Raw genomic sequence first — 26,712 nt, 5'->3', positions numbered from 1 at the left:
GGACACAAAAAGACACTTTATACCTGAGCAGAACATCAAGCAGATCTCAGTAGAACAACCGCTACATAAGTGGCACATCTGATGGCAGGAATAAGAGCCATCATGCACAAACACCTGCTTAACAGCCTGAGAAGCCTGAATAAAAAAGAACATTTAAAAAGCATCATCAGCCTCTTTATACATAGTAAATATATAAATAGTACATTGCATGGAGTACATTGCAGCTATAGGCTTTTTTTGTGTGTACAGTGAAGAGTAGAAGGCCCATTGACTTCCATAGTAAGTAAATCACTGTAATCATAAAATTTGCTTTTATAAACTGATGGATGAGCAGAATTTATATTCTATGGAAATTGAACCTTCATTTAATATTTATTGTTTTACTCCACCTTGTTCTAGGTTCTCCGGATGATGAACAATGTTCCAACAAAACACATTTACAGTAGTAGTCTCTCTTTGATGAGAGAATGAGACTCATGCATAGGGATGTTTATTGATGGATTTTATGATTACATCATGAAATCCAGCGAGTTTATTAGCTGATAGCACATCACATGGCATCCTTTAAATGAATCTGACTGAATCTGTATAGGAATGAGTGCTCTAATTGTCCCTTCTTCTCTTTCGCTCAGCTTTGTGTGATAAATAATACTTGGATAATCACTCTGAAAACCCTGAAAACATCTCCTCCTAGAGCCTTTGATTCATTTTTTAAACTTTGCCTTAAAAAAAAACTATGAGGAATGGCTCCAATCGCAGCTGTCTGTCAAAGACACAGAGGTTTCTAATGTTCAACAAACCTCAGTCTACACTAGAACTACTGCAATGATGACATTCATGTTATACAGAGAAGAGGAATGCTTTAACTTTCTAAGCGAGATCATTTCCAGGATTTCATCGCCTCACTGCAGTACGTCTATGGTCAAGCTGTCATCTAAGATTAATGGGTAGCTTACTGCCCCATTGAGGCTCTTACAATCATGACAGATAGAGGAAAAAAGAATGACACTGTATCATAGCTAGGAGCAATGCAATACATTTATAGCATCAAGCTTTTTGTCTGTCCAGGGGGAAAGGAAAAAAGCTGCAGTATGTGACAAGTCAAGCAAAACACATTTGATACTTGATATACAGCAGGATTTTTGACCACTTTGAGACAGATTTAACTTAATCTCATCATGCCTGGTTAGGACTGTTTGTGGTCATGAGGTTGTTAAGTTCCATCACAAGGCACTCTTTCTTTGATCTATGCTATACCGCCTGTGTATTTGAAAAAAAGCAGTGCTTAAAATGAGATTAGGCAGTGCATTCTGGGTATTTCAGTTTATGCTGTATATCAAAATCACTATAATGTCAGCCAAAATTCACAATATCAACTCCATTTACAAACAAGTCAAACAGACTGACTGACAATGCGTAATTATGACTGTCATATAAAAAAATAAACTGAACGTGGAGAACTCAATCATCTGTTTTCCTTTATCTTTTAAGAAAAAAAAAATTAATTATTTAACTAATTAATGCATGCATGAGTGAATTAACAGAATGTTTGCCTTCCGCATCCTAGATGATGAATGAAGACCATCAGAAGTCATCATAAAATGAGAGAGACAGAAATGGCCATCCATCCATCTGTGGACTACTTTATACCTGTCAGAAACACATGACACAACCATAACAATCAACCACACCTATACACTCTGAAATGTTAAAACTCTCTCTCTCTCTCTCTCTCTCTCTCTCACACACACACACACACGCACACACACGCACACACACACACGCACACAATCATTGACCTATTGCTTAGACTGCACTGTAAATTGATTTGACTTGAATACTTAAGAACTATACAGTATCTTAGGTTTACTTACTACACTAGGAAAACTAAAAAAAAAAAACAACAACTTACCCATTGAAGTTACCATCAAGCATATCTGGCAGATTGCCTCTTACACCCTCTTTGATGCTTTCACTGATGCCAGAAGAAGACACGTGCCATATAGATATGACCTGTCTTGATAAATAATGGCATATGATACATAATTTAAGCCTTCCTCAACAAGAGGAAGCACTGTGGTTAAAAGCATCTTTATAGCTGAGCTGATGGCATATATCACGGAGCTTCCCCCCATTTAATGCTGTTAATGGTGCAGATGGTTATTAAGTTCATATGAACTGTTACTGCAATAGAATATGTTTTATCAAAATGGTTAAGAATATGGTTTTCTCTTTCCGGTTGTATTACATAACAGTTTAGGATCAGTGTTACGTGAACATGAATTTAAGCACTAAACATTGGGACACCAATGACTCAATGACCTGCAATACAGTTTCAGTTGTGCATTAAATGTTGTGCATTTATCAACAACATCACAGTAGAGAATTACATGGTATCATTTGTTGGCTTCATTGTAGCTGTACCATTATGAAATATTCTTATCCTCCTTTTTTGAAATGATGACATTTCATGATGACATTTCTAGTATAATATACAAAAAAATGTTGATTATCTAGTTAATTAGTGGACTGAGACACACCTAGACCATTTGAGACATTAATATGTCTCTGTTTGTGTCTATCATGAATGAAAAAGTGATAAACAGGTTTAACCTTTACATCAAGAACAATCTGATGTCCATTTAATAATTTAACCAGCTGGTTAATCCTGCGAAAAGCTACACATGTAATTTGATTGGTCCATCAAAGCCTTGGTTTTCTCTGTACCTTTTCCCTAACCATGACTCAGACTTCTGGGACTTTCAGAACGACAGCAAGGCCGTTTATGATGCAACATGACTGAATAATTGGATTAGAGGTTCAAATTTGTTCTTCACCTGGGAGTAGCATACATTCCTAGAAGGATTTCAGCAAAAAGAGAGGAAGATGAACAAAACTAGGTTGACTTTGTTGAGGTCACACCATGAAAGAATCTTAACTCTAGCAGTAAACACTAAAACAATCATAGATTCATCACTCTGTAACTGCTGCATGTCAGAGCTGGCAGATGGTATGGGCACATGTGCTGTTTAGTAAAATGAAGGGTAACTGTGTCTAATAATTGAGCGTTTCAAAAAAGAGGATTAGAAAATCCTTCTATGAACCCTAAAAAACAGGACAGGACAAGACATTGAGATTACTGTTTTTATTTGGACCTGTACAAGAGCATGTCTGTCCTAAACTGGCGCAGGAAATTATATATTCAAGTTTTCTGGAAGAGCAATTCTTGAACCTTAATAATCAACCAATAAACACATCTTTGGATTTGTTTGTCTAACGGATATGGAATATGGCTTTAAAGTTAAACTAGCTTTATTTTTTATTTCTATAGTATGGATTTTCATGGAGTGCTAAATCTGTCTACAGTGTGAAGGAATTAGTGCTTTAATGAGACATGATCAGCTTGTGGCTGATGGAAGACAAAATAGCTTCAAGGGCCTTTAATCTTTTTAGACAGAGGCGTCTATGAAAATTCACCCTGTCCACTACAGGAGGGTTCAGCATGAGGGCATGGAAGAACAGGTTTGATCTAGAGAAGCATATGATGCGTGTGCATCACTTAAAAAGCTCCAGCTGGTAACGGGTGCTTGTTATTCCCAGAAGTCTCTCCACCATTCCCAAGAAGATAAAGGTCTTCAAATGAGCCTGGCGTCTCTGTGTCTGGAGTAAGAACTAGTCTAGGAGGAGGATAAGCCACCCATCCTCTGTCTTCCTCATCCTCAGGTCCTGTGGTCGCAGCTGCGGCCGCCGCACACTCCTCTTTAAAGAGCCTGTCGTGCTCCTGTTTCAGCTCCTGGTAGGAGCGGGAAAACATGTGGAAAATGGAAGTGGCTGGGAAGGCCATGATTAGGATCCCACTCAGGATGCTACTGAGAGCCACTACCTGACCGGGTATGCTCCTGGGTACCATGTCCCCATAACCCACTGTAGTCATGGAGATGATCGCCCACCAGTAAGAAGCGGGGATGCTGCTGAAATCCTGTGCTCCGGTCAGCTCGCTCTCCGCCAGGTGCACAAGAGGTGAAAAGAGTGTCACGGCTACGCAGAGAAAGAGCATCAGCAGGCCAAATTCGCGCGTACTCCGCCGCACCGTCATCCCCAGAGTCTGCAAGCCCAGAGAGTGGCGGGCCAGCCGCATGACGTACAGGATCCGAAGGGCACGTAGGATCCGCAGTACTAGCCCGAGCTTGTCCAGGTAGCCCTTACCTCCAGAGGGTCGCTCATGTTCACTGGTGGGGTTCTCATCCACTATCAGAGACACATAGTAGGGCAGGATAGCCATGACGTCGATGATGTTCAAGGGTCCACGGAGAAACTCCAGCTTGCTGTGCGCCTGCACGAACCGTAGCAGAAACTCCAGTGAGAACCAGCCCACACAAACAGTCTCGACGATGAACATGTGGTAGCATTTCTGGGAACACACACCCTGTGGAGGGAGAGTGAGTGAGAAACTAATTTAATTCTCGATTCAATTCAGTTAAAATGCTTTGTATCTAAATTTAAAATCAATGCATTTAGGCTCAGTATATTAGAAGTTTGAGTAGAAAAAAAGGGAGGTTTAAAATACGCCAGAGATTAAAAGGTTGGTAAACAATACAAAAAAATAGGAAAGGAAAATAAAGATAAGGAGAGGGCAGACTGCCACTACATTTTCCAGAAAACCCAGTGTTTACTTTTAGTATTCAAGTCACACTAACCGATAAGTCAAGCTGTATCAGTTAATTAGCCGTTTTTAGGTGGTCAGGGAAGGAGTGCAAACGGAAAAGACAAACCAGACCACTTTGATCTTGAAATGTCTGAATTAACCCCCCCCCCCATTCCGTTAACACATTGGAAGTGACCTAAATTTGATTTTCCATTCATGTGACATGCCTCTAGATGTGATCCTTGAAACTACACATCTGATGCAGCCAGATCTGAAATCACCCATTCTTTTAACATGTGCATACAGTATCACCACATCATTTTATTATGTCATTATCATTCAGTGCCAATAAGTGCCTTGATAAAATCTTAAAAACGGAGGGAGGAGCAAGCAGAATCAGTGGAAAGATGCTGAGATTTAATTAATATTTGGTGAGATGCATTAGTTCAAGCAAAACTCGAGGGAATGTACCACAGTCATGCCATGTTAGCAAATTAGCTGTTCAATATGCAGATACTTGAAGGCCCTTGAAGATGTAATGGTTTTGATGTTGTTATAAGCATATGCTGGTATAACGTGTGATGTTATTGTTTCTGTACATGCTCACTAACAGGTAATTACTGGCTGTTCACAATGATGCAGGTGTAATTCAAAAACACAAATGTGAACAGTCAAAGAAAAAAGATGAAGGAAGGTGCAGTAAGATCTATGATGTGAAACCTAGCCTCAGAAAACAAATGTAAGGAATAACCAATTATGCATTGTTTCACTGTCACACATGTTTTCTTTTTAATGTGCTTACCTCAAAAAAAATACATGCCGAAATATTTCAAATTAATATTAAACAACCAAAAAGGAGGAAATATATGTATAACATATTTATTATACTGGAATAAATGTTACTATTACTACTAATAATAATGATAAATAAAAATAGAATAACAAATATTTCTAATGCATTTGTTTTATATTATTGTACTCAAATGATTTATTATTTATTTATTGTGTCTTCATTTTGGTCATTGGACCCTTAAACATAAAGATCATTGGTATTGGCATTGATAGTAAGACAACAACAAAAACATTCTGTCAATCTCTAGTTGCAAGTGCAAACTGTGAACTACTTCAAAGCAATGCAGTAAAAAAAAAAAAAAAACGGCCTTCCCTGCTCCACAAACACCCTGCCTTGCCAAAAGAAACGTACTCTACAACTCTTACATCTTTCAAAAACCTTTCAAAACACATTCATGTTTTTGCTTGTCGAGTCTGAAAAGACTCTGTAAATTTTCAGGCTTCCACTACAGCAATAAACTCACAGTTAGAGAGGACATATTATCAAACTGCAGCAGTTCTGAGGTGATTCATTTGTGTAAATTCAGCAATTTTAAATGCCCAGCACATAATTTCTCCCTCTCCATCCAGCACAAACATCCATTCTGCCACTCTCCCCAGTTCTCAGTCATTCTCATTCCCTTCTTCTACACTACCACCTTTTTTTCCATCTAATTTCTCTGACTTTTACTCTTCATTTCCCAGTGGTGGGGTGAAGTGGTTGTGACTGCAGCAGCTGCAGACATTATGCATGTTAAAGAAGGATAACAATTTGCAACTTGTCAGACTGATTGTCAATTTCTCAGTACTAATGCACTTAGGGTGACCTTATCTCTGCGTTGCCACTAGAAATGTCAATGACACCCCCCCTCCTTTGTGCCCAAAACCAATCAACCACAGCTCCTAAATCTATACAGTCTGTATACATCTAGAAGTCACTTACAGAGCTGACAAACAGATTACCATTAAGACTTATACCAGGGCTTCTGAGATCAGCATACATAGTGGTAGGATTGCACAAATAATCAAAATAAAACCAAAATGTGATGCTTCCGGTGCTTTTAGCATTACAATCTAAGCAACAGAATGATGCAATGTTAAATATTCATGGGAAAGTATTGTGATAATTATTACACTTTTCACAATATTTAATTAGTAGACTTAAGAATTCAAAGAGCATGATTTTGTGACCAAACTTCAGCTTTGAATATCGGGACTTTACAGTTGGCTCAAATCAAATGCCGCAGTCTCAGAGAAAAATGAAGACATGAAACAACCAAAATGAACTACCACAACAGTTTTGCCAGCACTTTACAGCCTTTGTTAGCACTAAACAGGTTATATGAACTGACAACCACCTTTCCGGTATGAGACTTTGATTGAATGTTAGGTGGAAAGGCTGGTTGTTTGAATCTAAAAGGGAGGGTCTGAGAATGCATAAATGGATGTATTGAATACGAAATGCTTTCGGGATAATCCAATCTTTGAGCTGATTAGTGAATGAGATATGGGGACCTGGGAATGGGGATGCCAGAAAGAGACAAGGGGCTGGACAGAGAGTTAAATATTCTGTGTTCCTGTGATCCACCGTAAAGCAGGAAGAAGAAGATGGTGAACTAAGTAAATAACGACATAAATACTGTTCAGTTTCTTGCACAGACCAATCGTTTTGTGTCTTTACACATCAGTGTATATTCACGAGCCACAGGGTTTAATTTGGTTTTGTTTTTGTATATTTTTTTGACTCTCAAAGCCGTGATCCCAATTCAGTTCCATTATATGACTGACATATTGCAACAGTTCGAGTTAAAAACCTTTGATTGTGTTCTACTCAAGAAACAAAGTCACTTACATCTTGGATGCCAATCCGAGTAAAAAACCTTTGTTTGTGTTCTACTCAAGAAACAAATCTTGGATGCCCTGGGGGTAAGCAGATTAACATAAAATTTTAATTTTGGGGTGAACTATCCCTTTAAGCAAGCACATATACACACACACTCATGCACAGAAGAGAGAGAGAGAGACAGAGAGGTGGAAGTGAGACTAGGAGGACAGCAGATATCACAAAGCTTGCAGACTTTCCAAGACTGATGTCCTGTCTCTGGCTCAAGAAACAAATTCTGACTTAGTCACAAAAGTGATAAAAAATTAGGCTGAGGACTCTCTCAGAATTCTTTCTACAGGCAAGAGTGATGGGTGATGCCCAAAAAACATAAAAACAATGAAAGAGAGGTAAATTGATATTTAATATTGTGCAGGGAAAGAAGCTGTTTAGTGTGATATGATGTAATGAGATTAAGTCTGCTCTAACACATCAGACATGAGCACATACCCGTTTCTCTTTCCATACCTAACTTCAGTCATCTAAGTCTATATTACTCATTATCTGTCTCACTGTTTTCCACTTTCTCTTGCCAACATTTGTGTTGTCGAACATTCCCTGACACAGAGTCAATAATGCCACATCATTCTTAGCTGCTAGAAAAAGACTGCAGGCAGGAAATTGTTGAGGTCAACATATTGCTTTTATTTAAATCGGTGTACTCTTTCCTCCCCTGGCTGCTATCTATTCAATATTCGCATTGAACATTGTTTCAAAGACATAAAGTATAAAGTAAGCAAAAAATCTGTAACAGCGTGCTCAATCTGTCATGTTGGGTATGTACCAGGTTGTGTGTGCTGATGAAGGCATATGTCAAAATGACCTTGAGGTCACTTCCAGGGATTGAAAGAGATGCAGAGACAGAGATGGATTGAGTGGGACATTGAAAGAACTCTCGTGTGCTACATCGCAGTAACCCAGAAACCCTCACACTTCTGCTGTGTACTAATACAGTCAAAGAGCGGAGACAGACAGGAACATGACAGATGATCAGATATACTCGTGTCTAGGTCTTTCTGGCAGCCAACCTCCATTTTACTCCCTTGAAAATACAAACACACACACACACACACACACACACACACAAACACACAAACAAACACACACATTTTAAATAAGAACAAAGATACAAATAACAAAAACAGGACAATTAAATAATAAGAAGGATATAAATTAAATAAACAGTGCTTTAAGTTTTTCAGTTAAAGCAGGTGTAACAGTAGCTTTCATGAAATAAATGCACAGAAATGTAATCAAAAGTTATTTTTTATATATGAAAAAGCAGCTTTTTAACAAATAATGTTTGTCCTAAAATTGCAATAGAACATGTCCTTAGTAGAGAAATGACAGAAACCTGACAGCTCAAGTTAGGGCTGTGCGATATGGGGAAAATATCTAATTGCGATTTTTTTGACAAATATTGCGATTGCAATTTGATTTGCGATTTTACATTTGCAAAGTCAAGCTTCAAATCAATATTGTCAATAATGTGCAGCACAGTATGAGTAGCATTACCATGCTAAAAAAAAAAGAAATAAAATTCTTACAGTTTCCATGAAACCATTACAAAATTCATTTTTGTTTTTGGCATTATTTCAATAGGAATTACTATTGTTCTATCCAATACATTTCCCATTATAATCCTGAAATCCTTTCAATTTTCAATTGTGTTTTGGGAGGGGTTCTATATATATATATATATATATATATATATATATATATATATATATACACACATACATACATACATATACATACATATATACAAACTTTTTTTCAGCAGACAAGATTATAATTGTATAAGTCTTGAATCGGGTCCTGCACAAGCTCCCATTCTAGATGTTGACGCAGAAACGTGTTATCAAATGCGTTCAATCCCAGGATTGGTTTGCAGCGATCTCGTAAACTGGCTCATCATGGCCCAGTCCCAAGTTGAGTTGTGCAATCACAGGGATCTGGTGCTTCGGCACCTCAGTCAGTTGGGGCTTCAGGTCATCCGGGAGAAGAGCAAGCTCTCCCCTGTGCAGAGAATATCTAATCTCGGTATTTAGTTAGACTCAGTATGACAGTGCATCTCACCAGCATGCGTGCCCAGTCGGTGCTGAACTTCAGAGTTCCTTCAGAGGCAGGACAGAGGTACCACTGAAATATTTTCAGAGGCTCCTGGGGCATATAGCATCACGCTCTAATTGCTTCATATGAGACCACTTTGACACTGGTTACACTTCCAAGTCCTGAGATGGGCATGGCGCTGCGGGACACATTGTGTCACAATCACACCGATGTGTCGCTGCCTATTCAGCCCCTGGTCGGACCTGGCTTTTTTTATGGGCTGGGGTGCCCTTAGAACAAGTGTCCCAGCATGTTTTTGCCATGACAGATGCCTGGGCTGGGGCGCAACGTGCAAAGGGCAGGCAGCTTCAGGGTCCTACAGGACTTCGACTGCTTTGGAGTTGCTGGCAGTGCATCTAGTTTTACAGTGTTTTTGGCTGCTGTTGCTAGACAAGCACGTGTTGGTTCGCACGGACAACACTGCGGCTGTTTCCTTCATCAACCGACAGGGCGATCTACGAACACGTCACACATCTCAACTCGCCTGCCATCTCCTTCACTGGGGTCAAGTCGCTGCTCGCTGTCCACATTTTGGGGTAGCTCATTCGTGCATCCGATGCGCTCTCATGGCAGCTAACTTTTCCCGGGGAATGGTGTTTCCATCCCCCGACATTCCAGCTGATCTGTAGACCCGTGTAGACCTCTACTTCCTGCATTCTATCTTCTGCATTTACGCTTGTTCTTCTACAAGCTCTGACAACTTCCATGGGTTTACAAGCTTTTGGTTATTTGGCTCCCCAATTATGGAACTCACTTCCTGTAGAAGTTTGCAATAGTTCAAGTCTTCTGGTTTTTAAATCTCATCTTAGAATCCAGGCTTTTATGTGATTTTAATGTGTTTGTTGTACTGGTTTTATGGACTTTGTAAGTTGTCCTTGAGTGCCATGAAGGTGCCTATAAATAAAATGTATAATAATAATAATAATAATTGTATCGGTCATATTGAAATCTCTGACATTTGATTGCAGACTTCACTAAGTTGGCTCATTTGCTCTCCATTTACTCACACTGGTATTTGGGAGAAACTGTTAATATAGTCAAATATAAAGGCAAAAACTAAACCTTACTTCTTAATACATGTTGCTGATCTTATTGTTATTTCAAAGTTAAATGTTTGTCTGCATAATCTATAATAAAAACACAAAGCTTGATCTGCATCTGAAATGACTTTACTCTCCAGGTTGTCACCTTACCTTCTTATTTTTTAAAGTCTCTTTCTTTATCTCATCAAGTCTTTCTAACAACGCATGCAAACCCAGTTTAAGCCTGATGCTTTAATCTGTGTAATCCTCCAAAATGCACTCCACTCAATTTTTCCTCCTGAATAATAATTTGTCAAACAGCAATACATTGCTCCCTCTTTATCTATCTCCATCCATCCTAGCCCAGAAACCCGAAGTATTGTTTTAATTAGTTTTGTTGTTTGTTTTCCGGATTCTGTGCTTTCAGATTTAAAACAAATTTATTATCAAAAATGTTGGTAATTAAATTAATGATTCATCAAATAAATGATTATTTTTTATTAACGCACAATTGAATTAATCTTTTAAAATGTAATGAATGCAATTTTATTTTTCAGCAAACAAACTGCTCCACAACAGAGGTTTACTCTTATATTAATTAAAAACTTTGTTTTAATAAACTGTCTAAATATTATTATTATTATTTCTTTGAGAAGTACATTCTAATGTACAAATATACAATTGCCAAATTCCTTGACATTATGCATTACACAGTAAATTACATTTTTATGATTAGAGTCTGCGATTTTAGGCTGTACATTGGGAGGATTTTGAGTACCTTTCGTAATATCTGTCACGGTGCCCATCTGAACTTGACTGTGATCAGCTGTTTGTAGAGAAAGGCTGCAAAGGGTTGTCTGCCGAAAGAGTTCAGATATTGACTCACCCACATATCTCTGACACAAAAACGAATACCATTGCAACTATGACTATAACACGATCTTTGGAGAAACTGGTCACCCACCCACATCTTTCATCTAACTGAATTGCTCTCATTCTGTTCAGTGTCTTCAGCATCCTCCTTCCCCCATCCCCGAAGACCAACGCTGCACTCTGCCCATTTGATCTGTCCTTTATGGCAGGTGACTGCAAATCCTGTCATGCAAGGTTTACTACTGTAGTCCTGCACCTGCAGTTTTGTGGTCTCCTTCTGCCAGAGCATCTCTACATCAGACTATAGACTCTAGAAATCAGAGGTGTAGTCAGTAAGTGAAGATAGTCAATTAATTAAGCTTGCATGACTGTAGTAGAGAAAATACTTTCACACTAAATTGGCATCTTTCTTGCTATTTACCAGTTGTAGCTATCTACTTGTCACAGTAACATAACAATGCATGGAAAGTGTATATACAATGGGACAGTCTACTTCCGCTGTTGGCCATGCATTCAAGTATGTTTCTGGCCTAAGTGTAAACGGCACTGTAACATCCTCTCATTCCCTTTCAGAGCAGCATCTCTAGCTTTTAGTTAGGACCCAGGAGACATTGAACAGACATGGATACCTAACAGCCAGCCCATAAACATCACAGTGGAAAAATAACCAAGAGGTCAACGGGTAGATTTATTCATCCTGCTAGTCTGTAAAGAGAAAGTATGAATGCAGTGGGTGCTTGTTGGAAATATACAATTCTTATTTCACCCAAAAATTCTAGTTTTGCCAAAATTTTCTCAACCTCTGACCTTTCTATATTCTGTGGAACACAACAGATGATATTTTGAGGAATTCCAGTGTTTTTGTCATTAAAATGGCAGTCAATGGGCACCAAAATGGTTTGGTTACCAATCTTATTCAACTTATCTTTGTTTGTATTCTCGTTTCATTGAGTTGCATGATATCCCTGGTGTATATAACCGAAAGAAAAACTGCTTCCTGGAAAATTAAAAATCGGTGGATTTTTTGATGTATACTATGAGGCTGGAAGACAAAACTGACACTAAATAAATGTTTAATGTTACATGCTAATGCTGCTATACTGCAACTCTGTTAACACATTTTCATAAAACAACTCAAAACTGAGCATATACAGCAATAAGTGTCTGCATTCATGGACTTGCATAAGATTCAGGCCTTTGAGTAAAGCTTAGAGATGTGCGCATAATGCTATGCTTCTCTACAGCACTAAGACTTCAAGGGTGATTCATCTTTAAACAGGACAAATACCTGAAGCATACAGCAAAATACACACTTACAACACTGATGTCCTGGAGAGATTCATTCATTCTAATTAAGCATCTGTGAAATGACTTAAACTCTGTAGTTTGCAAACAGTTCCCGCTTAACTTATTGAAGTTGAGGCATCAGTTTTATGTTCGATAGACACAGTAATTGTTGTCAAAGTTCAGAGTAAATTACTAAAACATTAAAATATTTATATATTATTATAATTCAGTTATTATGCATATTTTATAAGTATTATTTTTAATTACACACATTCGAGTGCCATATATTTTCTTTTTCAAAGTTCACAAATATGAAAAAGCTTCACAAAGTTTATATTGCCACGTGACTTTAAAACAATGTGAAAAAGTTTGAAACTGTGATTGAAACTGTGGCTTTGTAAAAACAAAAAAGTGTTTGTATTATATGTCTATGCACAAGCAAGTAGTAAAAGAGTGAGCTAAAATGACATAAAAGAACCCACAATGTGTAGCCTGCACAAGTTGTGTACATCTTGCAATTGAATCCCAGAAAATTATACAGTAGGTGAAGACAACAAGCGGGCAAGCATTACAAATGCATCTTTAACTCTGGGATGAAGCTACTTGTGGAAAGAATCTTCTGATGGATGGCACGATTAACACCATTTACTATCTCTACATCTGCTGACTCAAAAATGAGTATGCAGCACAAGAAGAAAAATGATCAGACGTGCCCACATACATTAATGGCCTTATAGCACCACACAATCTATCCCATGCATCTTCTCACTATCGTTTCCTAGCTTCTCTTCTATTGCATTAAATGGAAAGCAAGAAGCCCATTACATTTTTGTATTATCAAACTTTTTGTATACGATGCATTCAGGCCGTCTTGAAGCAACCAGGGTTTGAGTGACTTGCCAATCTGACTAAAACCATCAACCTTACCGTTACCCTGAGCTTGTAACCACTTCACCATATCACCAACAAAGACAAGCACTACAGCATACAGTCAGCCACCTGAGTGCTTGTTTATACGTACACCTGTGATACGTACACTTTTTGTGAACCCTGTAACCTTGGAACTGAAAAGACGTTAGTGCTCAGAATCGTAAACAGCAGGCCACATTTTCTTTCAAGTCATGCTATTCATTTAAAGAGTTAAAGCAAGTCAATTCATTCGGGACCTCAGCTCCAGCTTTAACAAAGGTGATTCTGGTGCAATATCACTTTTGAACTACACTGACACTTTGTGACTTGAAAACTCCTGCTGTTGAGTGTTATATAAAAACCTATTCTGTAACCTGCATGTGAGAGCAATAATCTCCCAATATCTCCTGTATCAACATTGGAGCACCACAGGGTACCCAGCTCTCTTTCTTCCTATATACGCTTGATCAAATGTAGAACTACTACTACTACAAAAAGTCAGCCCATTTGCAGGAGAAAGGCAGTCTGCATTCTCGTAAATTGGAAAAAATTTAACTCAACTCACAAAAAGCCATTGAATTAGTGAATGACCCTCCCAACCCACAGTATTTTCAAATTTACAAATTATGAACTTTTGTACTAGCTTACTAAAGGTTCTTTCTTTGTCAGAGCATCAGTCAAATCAATTCATGGTTTGAATCAAAGTCATGACTTTAAAATAGTTAGGATAGTTTAAATAGTTTCTAAGAATGACCCACTAAACTCCATCTAATTTCTGTCATTCGTATGTGGTTTAGAATAAACTATTGGTGCTCAGAAAGGGGCCCGGGGCCCACTATGGGGTCTCAGAAAGATTCCAGGGAGCCTAAAGATCACTTAAAATTATTTAAATCAAGGACAAACAAATAACTTAATACCCCCTCAACTTTTTTCTTTAACTAAAGAACAAGGATTGCCATGGACAAGGTTAAATATAAAATAATATATAAGTAAAAAAAATAAAATAAAAGTGTTATTCTTAGACCTGGAAAAGTCATGTAAATCAATAGAATTTTAAATACCATGGGAATTTTTATAAAGAATATTTTTTTTTTTCTTTTTAATCTCAAGCTCTAAAATATTTTATTGGGTTGAAAATGTAAAAAGAAACACAAATGAAAATGTCATGGGGCCTGTAAATTTTGTTGGGTATTGGTAGGGGCCTTGAGTCAAAAAGATTGAGAACCACTGGAATAAATCTCATCACTGTCTAATGTGCACATTTGTAAACCAATGTTAATAATGCAAATTGTTGAGGTCTGTATCATGTAAATCAGACCAATAAATTAGTGAGAACATTCTAAAAGATGCAACAACAACAACAAAAACAACAGATCCTGCAAATGCCAAGTATTTAGAGGAACTTTTTTGTTTTAGACAATATTACTTAATGTAAATGGCATAAAAAAACATGCCATTAATGGAAACATGCAAGTTCACCCAGTCTTCATCTAGAGTTTCTTTTCCCTTTTCTCACTTTGTCACCTGGGCTTATCATGATGGTTCTGACCGGTCAAAACCATCATCTTCCCGCTCAAGAGGAAACCTGTGGCGGATTGCACAGTGGATTTTTCACCTTCTCCTGTTTTATAGTAAAAACCCAGGCCAAAGAACATTAGCTGAGATCATTGCTAACCCTGCATCATCACCTGCTCCAGGAACTCCCCTTCTGGCAAATTATAGAGCCAAAATGCAAAACAGCAACACAACACCAAAACCACTCATGCCCTGCACCTGTACCGACACCATCTGACCCTCTGTTATACGCTGTCCAACATAGCACGAACAGGGCATGTATAGCGTTAGCTAGTCTGTCACTGATGGTGTGTGGAAACTATGATTGGTCAAGAGGAAAATGAAACCAGCTTTGGTGCACTGACTAAAGGTTCAGAGACCAGCTTCATATGTCTCATGAGTCTCACAGGCGTGAAAGTGATGCAGAGCTGTAAAATGGCTTTAAATGTTCTCTTCTTCTGTGTGCTTAAGTGCAGTCAGGAGGACAGATGATTAATTTACCTATTCATTTTTTTCCTCAGTATTTCATTTAGAATATGTACTGTAGATAACGTGCTCACCTTTGTGGCTCAGAAACAAGGCTGTTCATTATGTCTTAATGCATGTAATCTAGTGAATACATCTGCAGTATAAAAGATTTTTATTGCTGTAGAGGTAAGTATATGCCAGGTCAAGCGAGGAAGGTTTCCATCAAATCAAACTGATTATGTCGTCTTTTTGTAGCAAATACAAATGCACTTTTTGCTTGATGCACTGGAGACTTTTAGCCAAATTAAAAAGACTGAGTTCATGACATCATACTAAATGATTTATTCTCCTCTACATTTTTCAATTCAGGCCATTTCAAACATGCTTTAGTGTATAATTTGCATATATATTTGCATAATTGTCCTTTTTTTTTTTTTGCTCAAATGTACTACTAATCTAAATAGTCAATCCTCCAACTAAAACAAGCTCAACAGATTTTTTTAATTTTAATACATTTTACATTAATTTTATTAGAGCCAGACTGCCAGTGATTTAAATAGCACACTGACAGTGTGCAATATCTTGGTTGTTAGAAAGTAATGAAACTGTAGCATCACATCTTGCACTTTTTATTGAATGCTAACAATGCTAAAAAATGCCAAAAGCTTTGCATTTTTTAAGTAGTGACTCAAAAGGTCCAACTTTCAAAAACAAATCTCCATATCAGGTTAACTCAAAATCAGCCTAATTATTAATGTTTTAAAACTAACATTTTCATGTTATCTGTCTTTACCTCTTTGAAAAAATGTAATAAATAAAAGCCAAACTATATATATATATATATATATATATATATATATATATATTAGGGGGGTCATTATACGAAAACGTGCCATTTCCCACTTTTAATGTTTGATTTTCAAATTTCTGTTTTGAAAATCTTTAAGCCCCTTTTTGGATTAAGTAGATCCTTAACTCTCAGGAAAATGTGCCGTGCTATCTTATTTTTTTCATTTTTTTCATTTAACTAATTTAAATGTGTGTTTTTGGTCAACCCTGTTACCAACATATTAATTACTTTTTGAAAAGGTTTTAAATACATGTATAGAACAAATCTGATATACTGTGGAAGATATACTCCCCCTTGTTACATTAAGAGTGTTTGTGAATTGAGAATATTGAAAGTTTTATTTTTTTAAGGGGATGAATACGTTCATTTCCAAATTACACTCTCTCAGCATCTTCTGTTTTAAGAAAAATGTATGGAAACAAAAATTAAACACCTCAATTCAATTTTGAGTGGGTTATTAGCCTCTCTTACTAAACATTTACAATTAATTGATTACATTTTTATTTACATTTTTTAAGTTATATTCTAATATTATACAAGTAACAGGGTTGACACATCAGTTACAGGGTTGACAACAGCTACCGTATTGATTATACTGCTTGTTTGAGTTACAATTATGGTTGTAATAGAGTCTTAATTGGACATTCATAAACCTTTAATTCAACATGACTAATCAGCATATTATGTAGACGGCTCTATTGAGATATTTTAGCATAAAAATGATGAAAAACCTAAACTTATCTGTTTGCATGAACTTTAACTTTAAAATGTTTTAACTGTTGCCCCGCCTTCTACTTCTCAAACCTCATACTTTCTATGATATTGTGCTGAGAAAACACAGATTTACCCATTCTGTGTTGGTAGTGGCGTGTACCACAGTTTGCTTTGCCAATTGAGAAACTTGATTGGTAAACGGTTTGCCAGAATATACCCTGACCCAGATCTATCCCGTTATTGAAGCATTGGTTTCCACACTGGTTTCATTAAATAAATAAATAAAGGAAATTATTATTTTAAAAGATTCACGAATAAGAATCATCTGTTCACGAATTGGATCGTGAACTTGCATTACCGAGCCAAAGATGATACTGAACATTTCGAATGAATAAAGAAGTTAATCTGTAAACCACATAAAGCTATTGTTTGACTTCATAAACCTTTATTTTATGCATGCTTCGTATGGATCTGTTGACTGAATGCATAGTGTGATTTCTAGGAGAATGTTTGTGTCGTTATGTGCTTGTAACGGGAAAAAATCAGTCGCGGTATTGTTTGAAATCCCCAAACTTAAATATTAAATTAATAAATTACATCAAAATAAAAGTAATCACTGGTAATCTAAAATAGTTTTCAGATGTTACTGTAATCTGATTACCCCTTATTTAAAATGTAATTTTAACGAAATACAGTTACTCATATTTTGTATTTTACATATGTAACGCTGTTACATGTATTTCGTTACACCCCAGCCCTGATTATTTATGATTGTGTAGCATACTGTAAATGTAAGTAGTTCACATGCCATCAAATAATCATACAAGTCACACAAGCTTGATTTATTTTTTGACAAGAAAACTTTTTCAAACTATTTGGATGGAGTGCATGTATGGAGAGTATCCCAAATGCAAACTGAAAAGCTTGTTAATTTATTGACTTCTCATAATAAAAAAAGAATGACTTTTGATTTATAAAGCACATTTATAAAACCCAATGCACTTGTGTGTATCAGTATAGATCAGTAACCTCAACATATTTTAGCCTATCTATCAGTAGAATAAATAAAAAAACATGATTTTTAGGGATAAAAACTGTAAAAACGTATATTATGTATACTATTTGTAAGAAAAGTATGTCTGTTAAAATTCTCAGTCATCCAGGTCATAGTTATCCAAGAAGGGTTGGCTCAGGGGTGACAACCCCACAGAGGTTAAATGCCTGGCACTCCCCATCAGTCATTTAGAAATGAAGAAACCCCTTGGATGAGAGGCAATAGCTTCAAATATGGACGTACCTAGTCCAGTTGCCCTTGATTTAACCCTTCTTACAACATGGGTAAGACACACAAAAGCGTACTTGGGTCAACCCTCTTACCCTGGAATGGTTACAGGGTTGACGGTAACAGGGTTGACGAAAAAGGTTATTGCCGGCCATTACTAGCCATGAGGTATAGGTAATGACACTACATTACGTGCCTTAATGAGAGGCTTAAATATTATCATATATGTAAATTTTTAAATATGTACAAAAAACTTTTTAACATATGCTTTTCTGGTAACAGGGCTGACACAATGAGCGTGTCCCTGTCTTTCAGACATTACATAACCTCAAAGAAAATTCATTAAAAAGAAGAGAACACTTACTTGTCTTCTACCATCAACTTCATGAAAGTCAGATAATGTCACTTCCTGGAACTGATGCAACTTTTGGAACAGTCCATTATCTTTAAAGAGGTGTTTTTATAAAAAGTAACAGGGTTGACGAGAACCTAGGGACCCGACTAAATTGTGTGTTTTTTTATTTTATTTGACACGTTAAGAATAAAATCCATTTATGACTAATGAACTGACACTTAAGGCTTTATACAAGTATATGTTTTTTTATGATAGTTTGACTTTTTTGGCCTCGATAGCAAGTAGAAGTAGAAAAATCTTACTGAGGGACAGGCCATTTTCAACATTTCTTCAAGATGCTTTGTACAAAAATGTGATTAAAATCCTTTAAAAACCAAAGAAACAGAAAATAATTTATTCTTATATTATGAGACATTATGGAAACTAAAATATAAAATATTCTATTTCTTTTATGTTTTATTAAGATTTACAGAGCTTTTTTTTCCTGAGGGACACAAAATGGCACGTTTTCGTATAATGACCCAGGGGTGTAACGATACGCGTATTCGTATTGAACCGTTCGGTACGACGCTTTCGGTTCGGTACGCGGTACGCATTATGTATACCGAACGGTTCGTTGGAGTAATTAATTATATTTGAAAAAAAAAAAAAAAAGAGAGAGAAAGAAATATAATGATATGCGTTCAACAAGGTAGCCCAATAACCCAAACAACGTAACAGGCAACGCCCCTGACACTCCCGAAGAAGAAAAAAACACCATCTTATATGTTTATGTTAGGCTACTCAGCAGGCGCTCGCTCACTCAGTACACGCTGAAGGCTCGTTGCAAAATAGCCAATGCGTTTAACAGACTAGAAATGAGAAGATCCTCCAATAACCAACAGGTCTGGTGTTTGGGTGCACTTTGGATTCCCTTTAAGCTATAATGGTGATGGCAAGAGAGTGGTGGATAAAAAAACAACGGTATGTCGCATCTGCAACATGACAGGGTACACCAGCGGGATTACAAAAAAAAAACAAAACAAAAAAAAAACAGCGGGAATATCTGGGATATATGCGTCAGTACTATCTGGGAAAAGACGAAAAAAAGGAGAAACATGCACGCAGCAAACTATCCCTGCAGCATTTAGACACTATAGCTTACAGGGAATCCAACCCAAACACCAGACCTGTTGGTTATTTTAGGATCTTATATTTCTGGTCTGTTAAATGCATTCGACATTTTGCAACGAGCCTTCAGCGCGTGCTGAGTGAGCGAGCGCCTTAGGGGCCGTTCACATATCGTGCCTAAAAACGCATGGAAAACGCTAAGCGCGTCTTTCTCCTCCTTTCCAAAGCGCTCGGGCAGAAGCGCTCATGAGGCGTCTGTCTTTGCTAAGCAACAATGATGTGCTCTCTCCATGAGGCGGAAATTTCAGCGAAGGATAAATGGATTTGCAGCTCTAAAAATCGCTTGCAGTAGCTCTGCTACTGAATTTATTTCAAAATTGCAATCCATATACAACTATGATCAGTTGTTCCTTCATCTTGGCTGAGCTCTCAACGTTGTTACGGGAAAGGATGAAGCTGATTGGTTGGTTCTTGTCACATGACCCGCGGTGCGCTTGCGGCATTCTGAAAAGTTGAGATGTTTTTACATTTTGCTGTATCTAAAACGTATCGAACCGAACCGAACCGAACCGTGACATCAGTGTATCGTATCGAACCGAACCGTGAATTTTGTGAACCGTTACACCCCTAATATATATATATATATATACAGTATATCATTATATAAATATATATAAGAGAGAGAGAAAGAGAAATTGAAAATATGTAGTTTTATCCTTAATATTGTCAGTGATACAGCTACATTTTTACAGGACACTTTGAAAAAGTGTGTGTGCCACCAGCGCTTGGTGAGTGAGAGGATGCTCATGGCATACAAACACCTTCAATTCGAGTTCTTGCTGCTGTAGTTCAAACAAAGCAAAATTTACACCTGCAGCTCCAGGGAGAAGAAAAGGAGAGAGTGCATAAGACAGCATGGGGGAAGAAAGGGGCAGAGAGTGGTAAACAAGAGTAAAGGTGAGGAAAGGCAGAGAAAAGGAAAGAGGGCAGAGAAGATAGATTGTTTCCAGAAGATAGACTTTATTTCAGAGAGAAACGAAGCCGAGATGTTCTCTGCGAGAAGATCTCTCGAATGCTAGGTTGTATCTCCATATATAGAGAGTTTTCTTGTTTTTAACAGGGCGTTTTCTATTCACTATAGTTTTCCTTATGCTTACATTTCAGTTCCTCCCTAGAGAGTTGAGACTTGTCATGGTAAAGAAGAAGGCCCATTTGTATGTTTTTCCAGACGTTTCCTATCTGTGGGTCAGGATGTTTTTTTGCAGACAGGCACAGGCTATATGATTAGAATGGAATATATATATATATATATATATATATATATATATATATATATGACTAGATTGTCCTTGATTATACTTGAGTAATACAAATCTTATTATTAATAAAAATCTTCCACACTGCCTACTCCGCAAAAAAAAAAAAAAAAAACATCTGTGGTGCCTAACCTTTCATTCTTCACATGTATTTAGTTAAAGAGGTCATATGATGCAATAAAGAATATCTGTAAAGTTTCAAAGACTAAAGTCTCAAATCTAAAGAGATATTCTTTATAAAAGTTAAGAGTCAACAACACCCTCCCAAATGGCTCATTCTAACATTCCCCCACATGTCTGCATCACAATGTGGGAATATTTGCATAACGCCGCCCAAATGCGTAACTGATTCTCGCTGTTGTGCCGGCGCCATGTTGTGGAGGCTGTGTTTCATTGTGAAAGAGAAGCTACTTTGTTTGTCCTTGGCTTCTAAAAGAAGATGTAAAATATTATTTCCAATCATACTTTCCCTGCGAGTATATGAAACATGGTATGATTTCTGCTAATAATCCCACATATATTCAAATCAGGTGCCAGGCCACTGGAATTTCTCCCGGTGCTCCCAATCTGGGACATTTCAATGTCTATATACTCTCAAAATATAACTTTAATCTCGTAATTGCTATGACTTTATTCTCGTAATTGTTACTTTATTCTCAAAATATTATGACTTTATTCTCGTAATCTTCTTCTTATTATTACTATTTTTTTTTTCGTGGCACTAAAGCACCTTCATACATATCACAATGAAATATCAAGCAAAAATTTACTGGGGCACTTAAAATGCCTGAATGTAGTTGCATAAATTATGCTAGCCTTTATTGCAGTCAGGAACCCAGGATTTTTCTTTACTACTGTGGGGCAGCAGGCTGTACACATGTCAATGCCGTTTACGTTTGGGTCCAGTCAGGTTTGAAAATAAATGCCATTGGGTAAGGTCGGACTCGGGTCTAATTCCATCGAGTCTGTCTCAGGTGGGGTTTTTCTTTTAAAAAATGTATTTATACATGTCTGTTTAGGGTAAGAAGTTATTCGGTCAGGAACAGATTTTAAGACCCGAGAAGACCTCTATCCTGTCACACTAATGTCAAGCATTCAGATGAGCCTGTGGGTTATTCACTGCTTTTCTCTATCAGCTAATTGCAAGTTTGCTCAAAGTGTTTTTTTTCTCTGTGTTTCCTGTTTACTAGAGATTTGCTGCCTTGTCTTTCCGTATCTGATATTGAGATCTAAGTTAAAATTAAAAAATGCAGAAAAGTTTTGTTTGTAAACATACAAAACTGTGAAACATTAATCTGTACATCTACACATTCGAGTACACAAAGAATTGAAAATGCTGCGAGAGATAGAGGAGGTCATCTTGTTATTACTCAATGTACACATGCACACCCATGTATCTGTGCACACACACACATTTATGAACAGAGATGAATGACTCCATGCTCAGGCCTTTCCTTTTCTACCATGCCGCTGACATTGACAAACGGCCCGGTAGTGTGAATTATATATGACAGTCCTGCTGCTTCCAGCGGGACTCTGCCTGTTGGACGCTACATGCTGGCGTAACTGCCTAGACACCGCCAGAATCTTACCTTGACGTATACACAAGCACATCCAATCACACACGCACAGTATTCGTTTTTTCGATGCAAACATGTGGAGTGAAACTTCAGGCAAATGAAGCTAAAACCAGCAGTCTACCACTTCCACTTTGGATGTTGTGATGCGTCTGCCTAAGGGCGATTAAAATGCATAGTCTTTTAACAGCAAAAAGGTCTAGTCTTTTCAAGTGGACCCCCCCGTGTGCCTGCTGACATTCCAGAGGTCGCTATGGAGCTGGTTCATTATTCTCTGTGTGTGTTTGGTGACATTGTGGAGGCATTGCTGGTCCAGTTCATTACTCTCTGGGTATTTACTGACATTGGGGAGCCCTGCTGAGGTGCATTCATTATTTCTCACTAGCTACAGCATGCACAGGTACAGGTCTGCTTGAAGACCGGAAACACACCTCCAGTCACAAACTCACATTCTACCTGAGGAGAAGTGAGTCTTCGTTAACAGCTGAACATGCATTTGGATTTTTCTGCTTGAATCTTGTATAAACTCAAAGATTAAGATTAAGAGAATAAGACGTACCAAAGAGAAATGTAAGACATGCATTCCATATAAATCATTTTATTTTCAGTGTGTTGGCTCAGTATGAAAGGATCTATGGGTTTGAGAGCACAGAAATGTTTCAGATTATATAGAATACATTAGTTCAACTAAAAATTTAAATTCTGTCATCATTCATTTAAATCTGTTCATCATATGAAGTGATTGTATACCTTCACAAAACTTAGTTTTGGACAGAGATTTGCAGGGAGGGTGGCAATATGCTTTCAGTGCTATCAGGCTAAAGTTAGCATTTTCCCAGATCTCCTATTGCACATTTAAACCACTCGATTCATATAAATTAATTTTATGATGCTTTTTTGACTTTATGATCTTCTAAGTTTTGCTTATTTGATCTTATGATCTTCTAAGATTTGGTTACCTGGACTTTCAATGGGGGTACAGAAACCACCCAGGTTTCATTTAAAATAACTAAGATTGTGTTTTAAAACTTAACCAAAGTCTTATAGGTTTGGAAGGACATGAGAATGAGAAAATCCACTAACTCACCCTCATGTCATTCCAAACCTGTATGACTTTCTTTCTCTGGTGGAACACAAACAAAGATATTTTGAACAATTCATACTGGTTTGGAAAGACACGATGACAGACTTTTCATTTTTGGGGTGAAACATCCTCTTGATCAGGCTAGATCAGATAATTTGTTCGCACTCACCCTGTTCTCCTCCTCTCTGAGGTCTGGCATGGTGCTGATGCACAGGCTGATTACTGTTACTGCCACCATCAACACAGACATGCAGGCGAACATCTTTCCTGGCAAACCCGATTGAGGGTTCTCCACCATGTCCCTCAAATCATTCATGAACTTGCGGTAACCTGTCTCCTCAGCAGGAGGGCACAGCTGCATATTGCGTTGACGGCGTTCCTCCTCCCGTCGCTCGAGCTCAGCGACTTCCTCAATCCGAGTGTAGATCTTGCGCTTACAGCAGCGTTCCATGTAGGCCATCTCTATGCCCCAATAGTTGAGCTCCTCATGCAGCGAAAGCGCACACATTTCCCGTAACATTCGGAGCTTTCCTGCTGCTAGGAAGTTGAGGATTACACGGAATGCACTGGGACTACGGTCAAAGAAGAATTCACGGCATGCCTCATCATAATCGTCACAAACACAAGCAATCTCCTCGGGACTGCTGCAGGGTCTGAGACGTCCTAAACGCGTCAAGGGGAACTGCTCTAACGTACTCCAAGGGAAGGTGTAACGGTTGCCCCCCACATTGATGAGGGCCTGCAGGCTGTGGTCAACAGTAAATAGATCTTCTGGTCGGCGAAGGAACTGAGCCCGCTGATAATAAACTCCCTTGATGGTCTCAGTTTCCGGGATCTCTGTAAAGATGTGGTCCAAGCTGCTGTCGTCACTGACTGAGAGGTTGCTGAAGTCATGATTGGCATTGCTGATGATTGGCATGATGGCACTGAAGAGGAAAGTTAATAAAATGGGTTGGGTGAAGCTCAGGTTGTCTTAGCGTTAGCCTGATACCTGGGTTTTGGGCACTGAGGTATTCATTCGAAGGTAGATCCAAAAGGATTTCATGCTCAGTTCAGTGAAGACCCAAACAGCCCACATCTTTTGCACACTGTTGGCGAAAAAAATAAAAAAAATACAAAGAAGTCAAGAAGTTGTGTACATAAAACAGCAAAGCTTCCAATAGTCCTATAACTTTCTAAAATGACATGGAAATTGCATGAAATGTTCTTCGTATTTCAGTAAAGAAGGACACTGTTGTTTGGCGGTCTCTGGAGGCTGGGAGTATTAGCAGAAACCTCCAGACATCCCACAACTTCTAACAGAGATTGAATAATTTGCTGTTGTCAGGGTGTTCCATTATGCTAGGGTGGGAGCTAGAGTGATAAACTATTTATCAATTCCTGTCGGGAGCGAGGCTTGCTTTACTGTGTGGAAAGTTAATTGAAGGAAGTGTGTTAAGCAGCCCAGTGGCAGTGGCTCTATCAGGAACATTCTCTCCAGTACAGGCCGATGAACAGAAAGTGACGGGAGCAAGATTCTTCATAAACACACATAAGCAGGTGTTAAAATACAGAAGGGTGGAAATTAGGAAGGATGTGAACCAAGCACACAATGCATGATAATTGCAAATGTGTCTAAACAATGGCAAAATAATGAGTGATTTACCAACTTTAGCTAATTTAAAAGATCATTATACTGTATAGCTAACTTTAACTCAGAGGGAGTTCCGTAAAAAAAAAAAAAAACACATTTCCAGTGTTCATATCTGGCATCTGGTGGCAAAAAGCATTTTTCTTCATTGGCAACCATTCAAAAACTTCTATTCTGACTAATCGTTTTGCAAGCAACATTTAAATCCCAAAATGTTTAAAGTATAGCGTGTTATAATATATTATTTCTGAAGAAAAAGTCTGATAATTTTAGTGAATCAGAAATCTGAATTAATCTAACACACTTACTGAATAGCAATTAGTTATATTTTAGCATTTTATTCAACAATTTTAGAAGCCATTTTTAAGGATCATTTATGCCATCACTAAAAAAAAAAAAATAAGTCTTTCAAAAGTCTATGGAAACACATTTTGCAATAACTGAATTAAATTTATTTCTGACTTGCTCTATACACGTTCTGTTGAAATCTGAAATGATCATCTGTCATGTGTCAACACAGACCAGAAGGCAGCAGAAAACGCAATTGTTTAATACAGATTATTATTATTTCTTCCTCAAAAGTACCAACAGAATCGTTCATGGAACCGTTAAGGAATCGGAATCGTTAAAGAAGAATCAGAATCGACAAGATGAATAATTACATTCCTTATCCCTATCCCATCACTGTCACGTACCATCACACATAGCCTACGTACTTAAACTCATTCACCGACCATATAACAATAGAAAATATACTGCTGAATTGTATATGTTCAAATAACATACAATATAGACTAGAAAATTAAAATAAAAATTTCTCTGAATACAATTATTAGGCTGTGTGCAGTAAATTCAAGAAAGAACAGACATCAAATCAAGCTAAGCGAAATCAAAAAGCTCAGTTGACAGTCTAAAAGTCGATAAACACGAAATAAATACAACGATACATACGTTAATGATTAAATAAGTTTATTAAATGAAATCTACAAGAGCATCAAAGTCGAAACTCCCAACTCACCCCACGACAGGACTCCGGTCTTCACTTTCCCCGGCAGAGAAATGTTCTCTCCACAATGCTCCATAACCGGTTTAACGAACTCACTTTAGTATTTACTTAACGGTTCTTGGTGGAATGCTGAAGTCAGGAGCGGGAAAATGATCAGAACGCTAATATTCTTCGCTGACACATCATCACTGTCCCGCACTCAGAC

At 37.7% G+C, this 26,712-nt stretch overlaps 1 protein-coding gene across 1 annotated transcript; it reads right to left on the bottom strand.

Moving 5' to 3' along the window:
* Window positions 1-3,130: 3,130 nt before the first annotated feature.
* LOC127933917 (potassium voltage-gated channel subfamily G member 4-like) lies at window positions 3,131-26,712 on the bottom strand. The gene is made up of 3 exons (XM_052531052.1): window positions 26,520-26,712; window positions 24,041-24,959; window positions 3,131-4,426 (listed from the first exon to the last, which is right to left on the bottom strand). The coding sequence occupies exons 2-3, from the start codon at window positions 24,788-24,790 to the stop codon at window positions 3,560-3,562; spliced, it is 1,617 nt and encodes a 538-aa protein (XP_052387012.1). The 5' UTR covers window positions 24,791-24,959; window positions 26,520-26,712; the 3' UTR covers window positions 3,131-3,559.

This window comes from Carassius gibelio, chromosome A18, assembly GCF_023724105.1.
Source record: "Carassius gibelio isolate Cgi1373 ecotype wild population from Czech Republic chromosome A18, carGib1.2-hapl.c, whole genome shotgun sequence".
NCBI lineage: Eukaryota > Metazoa > Chordata > Actinopteri > Cypriniformes > Cyprinidae > Carassius > Carassius gibelio.
This window is presented reverse-complemented; position numbering and strand designations above follow the sequence as displayed.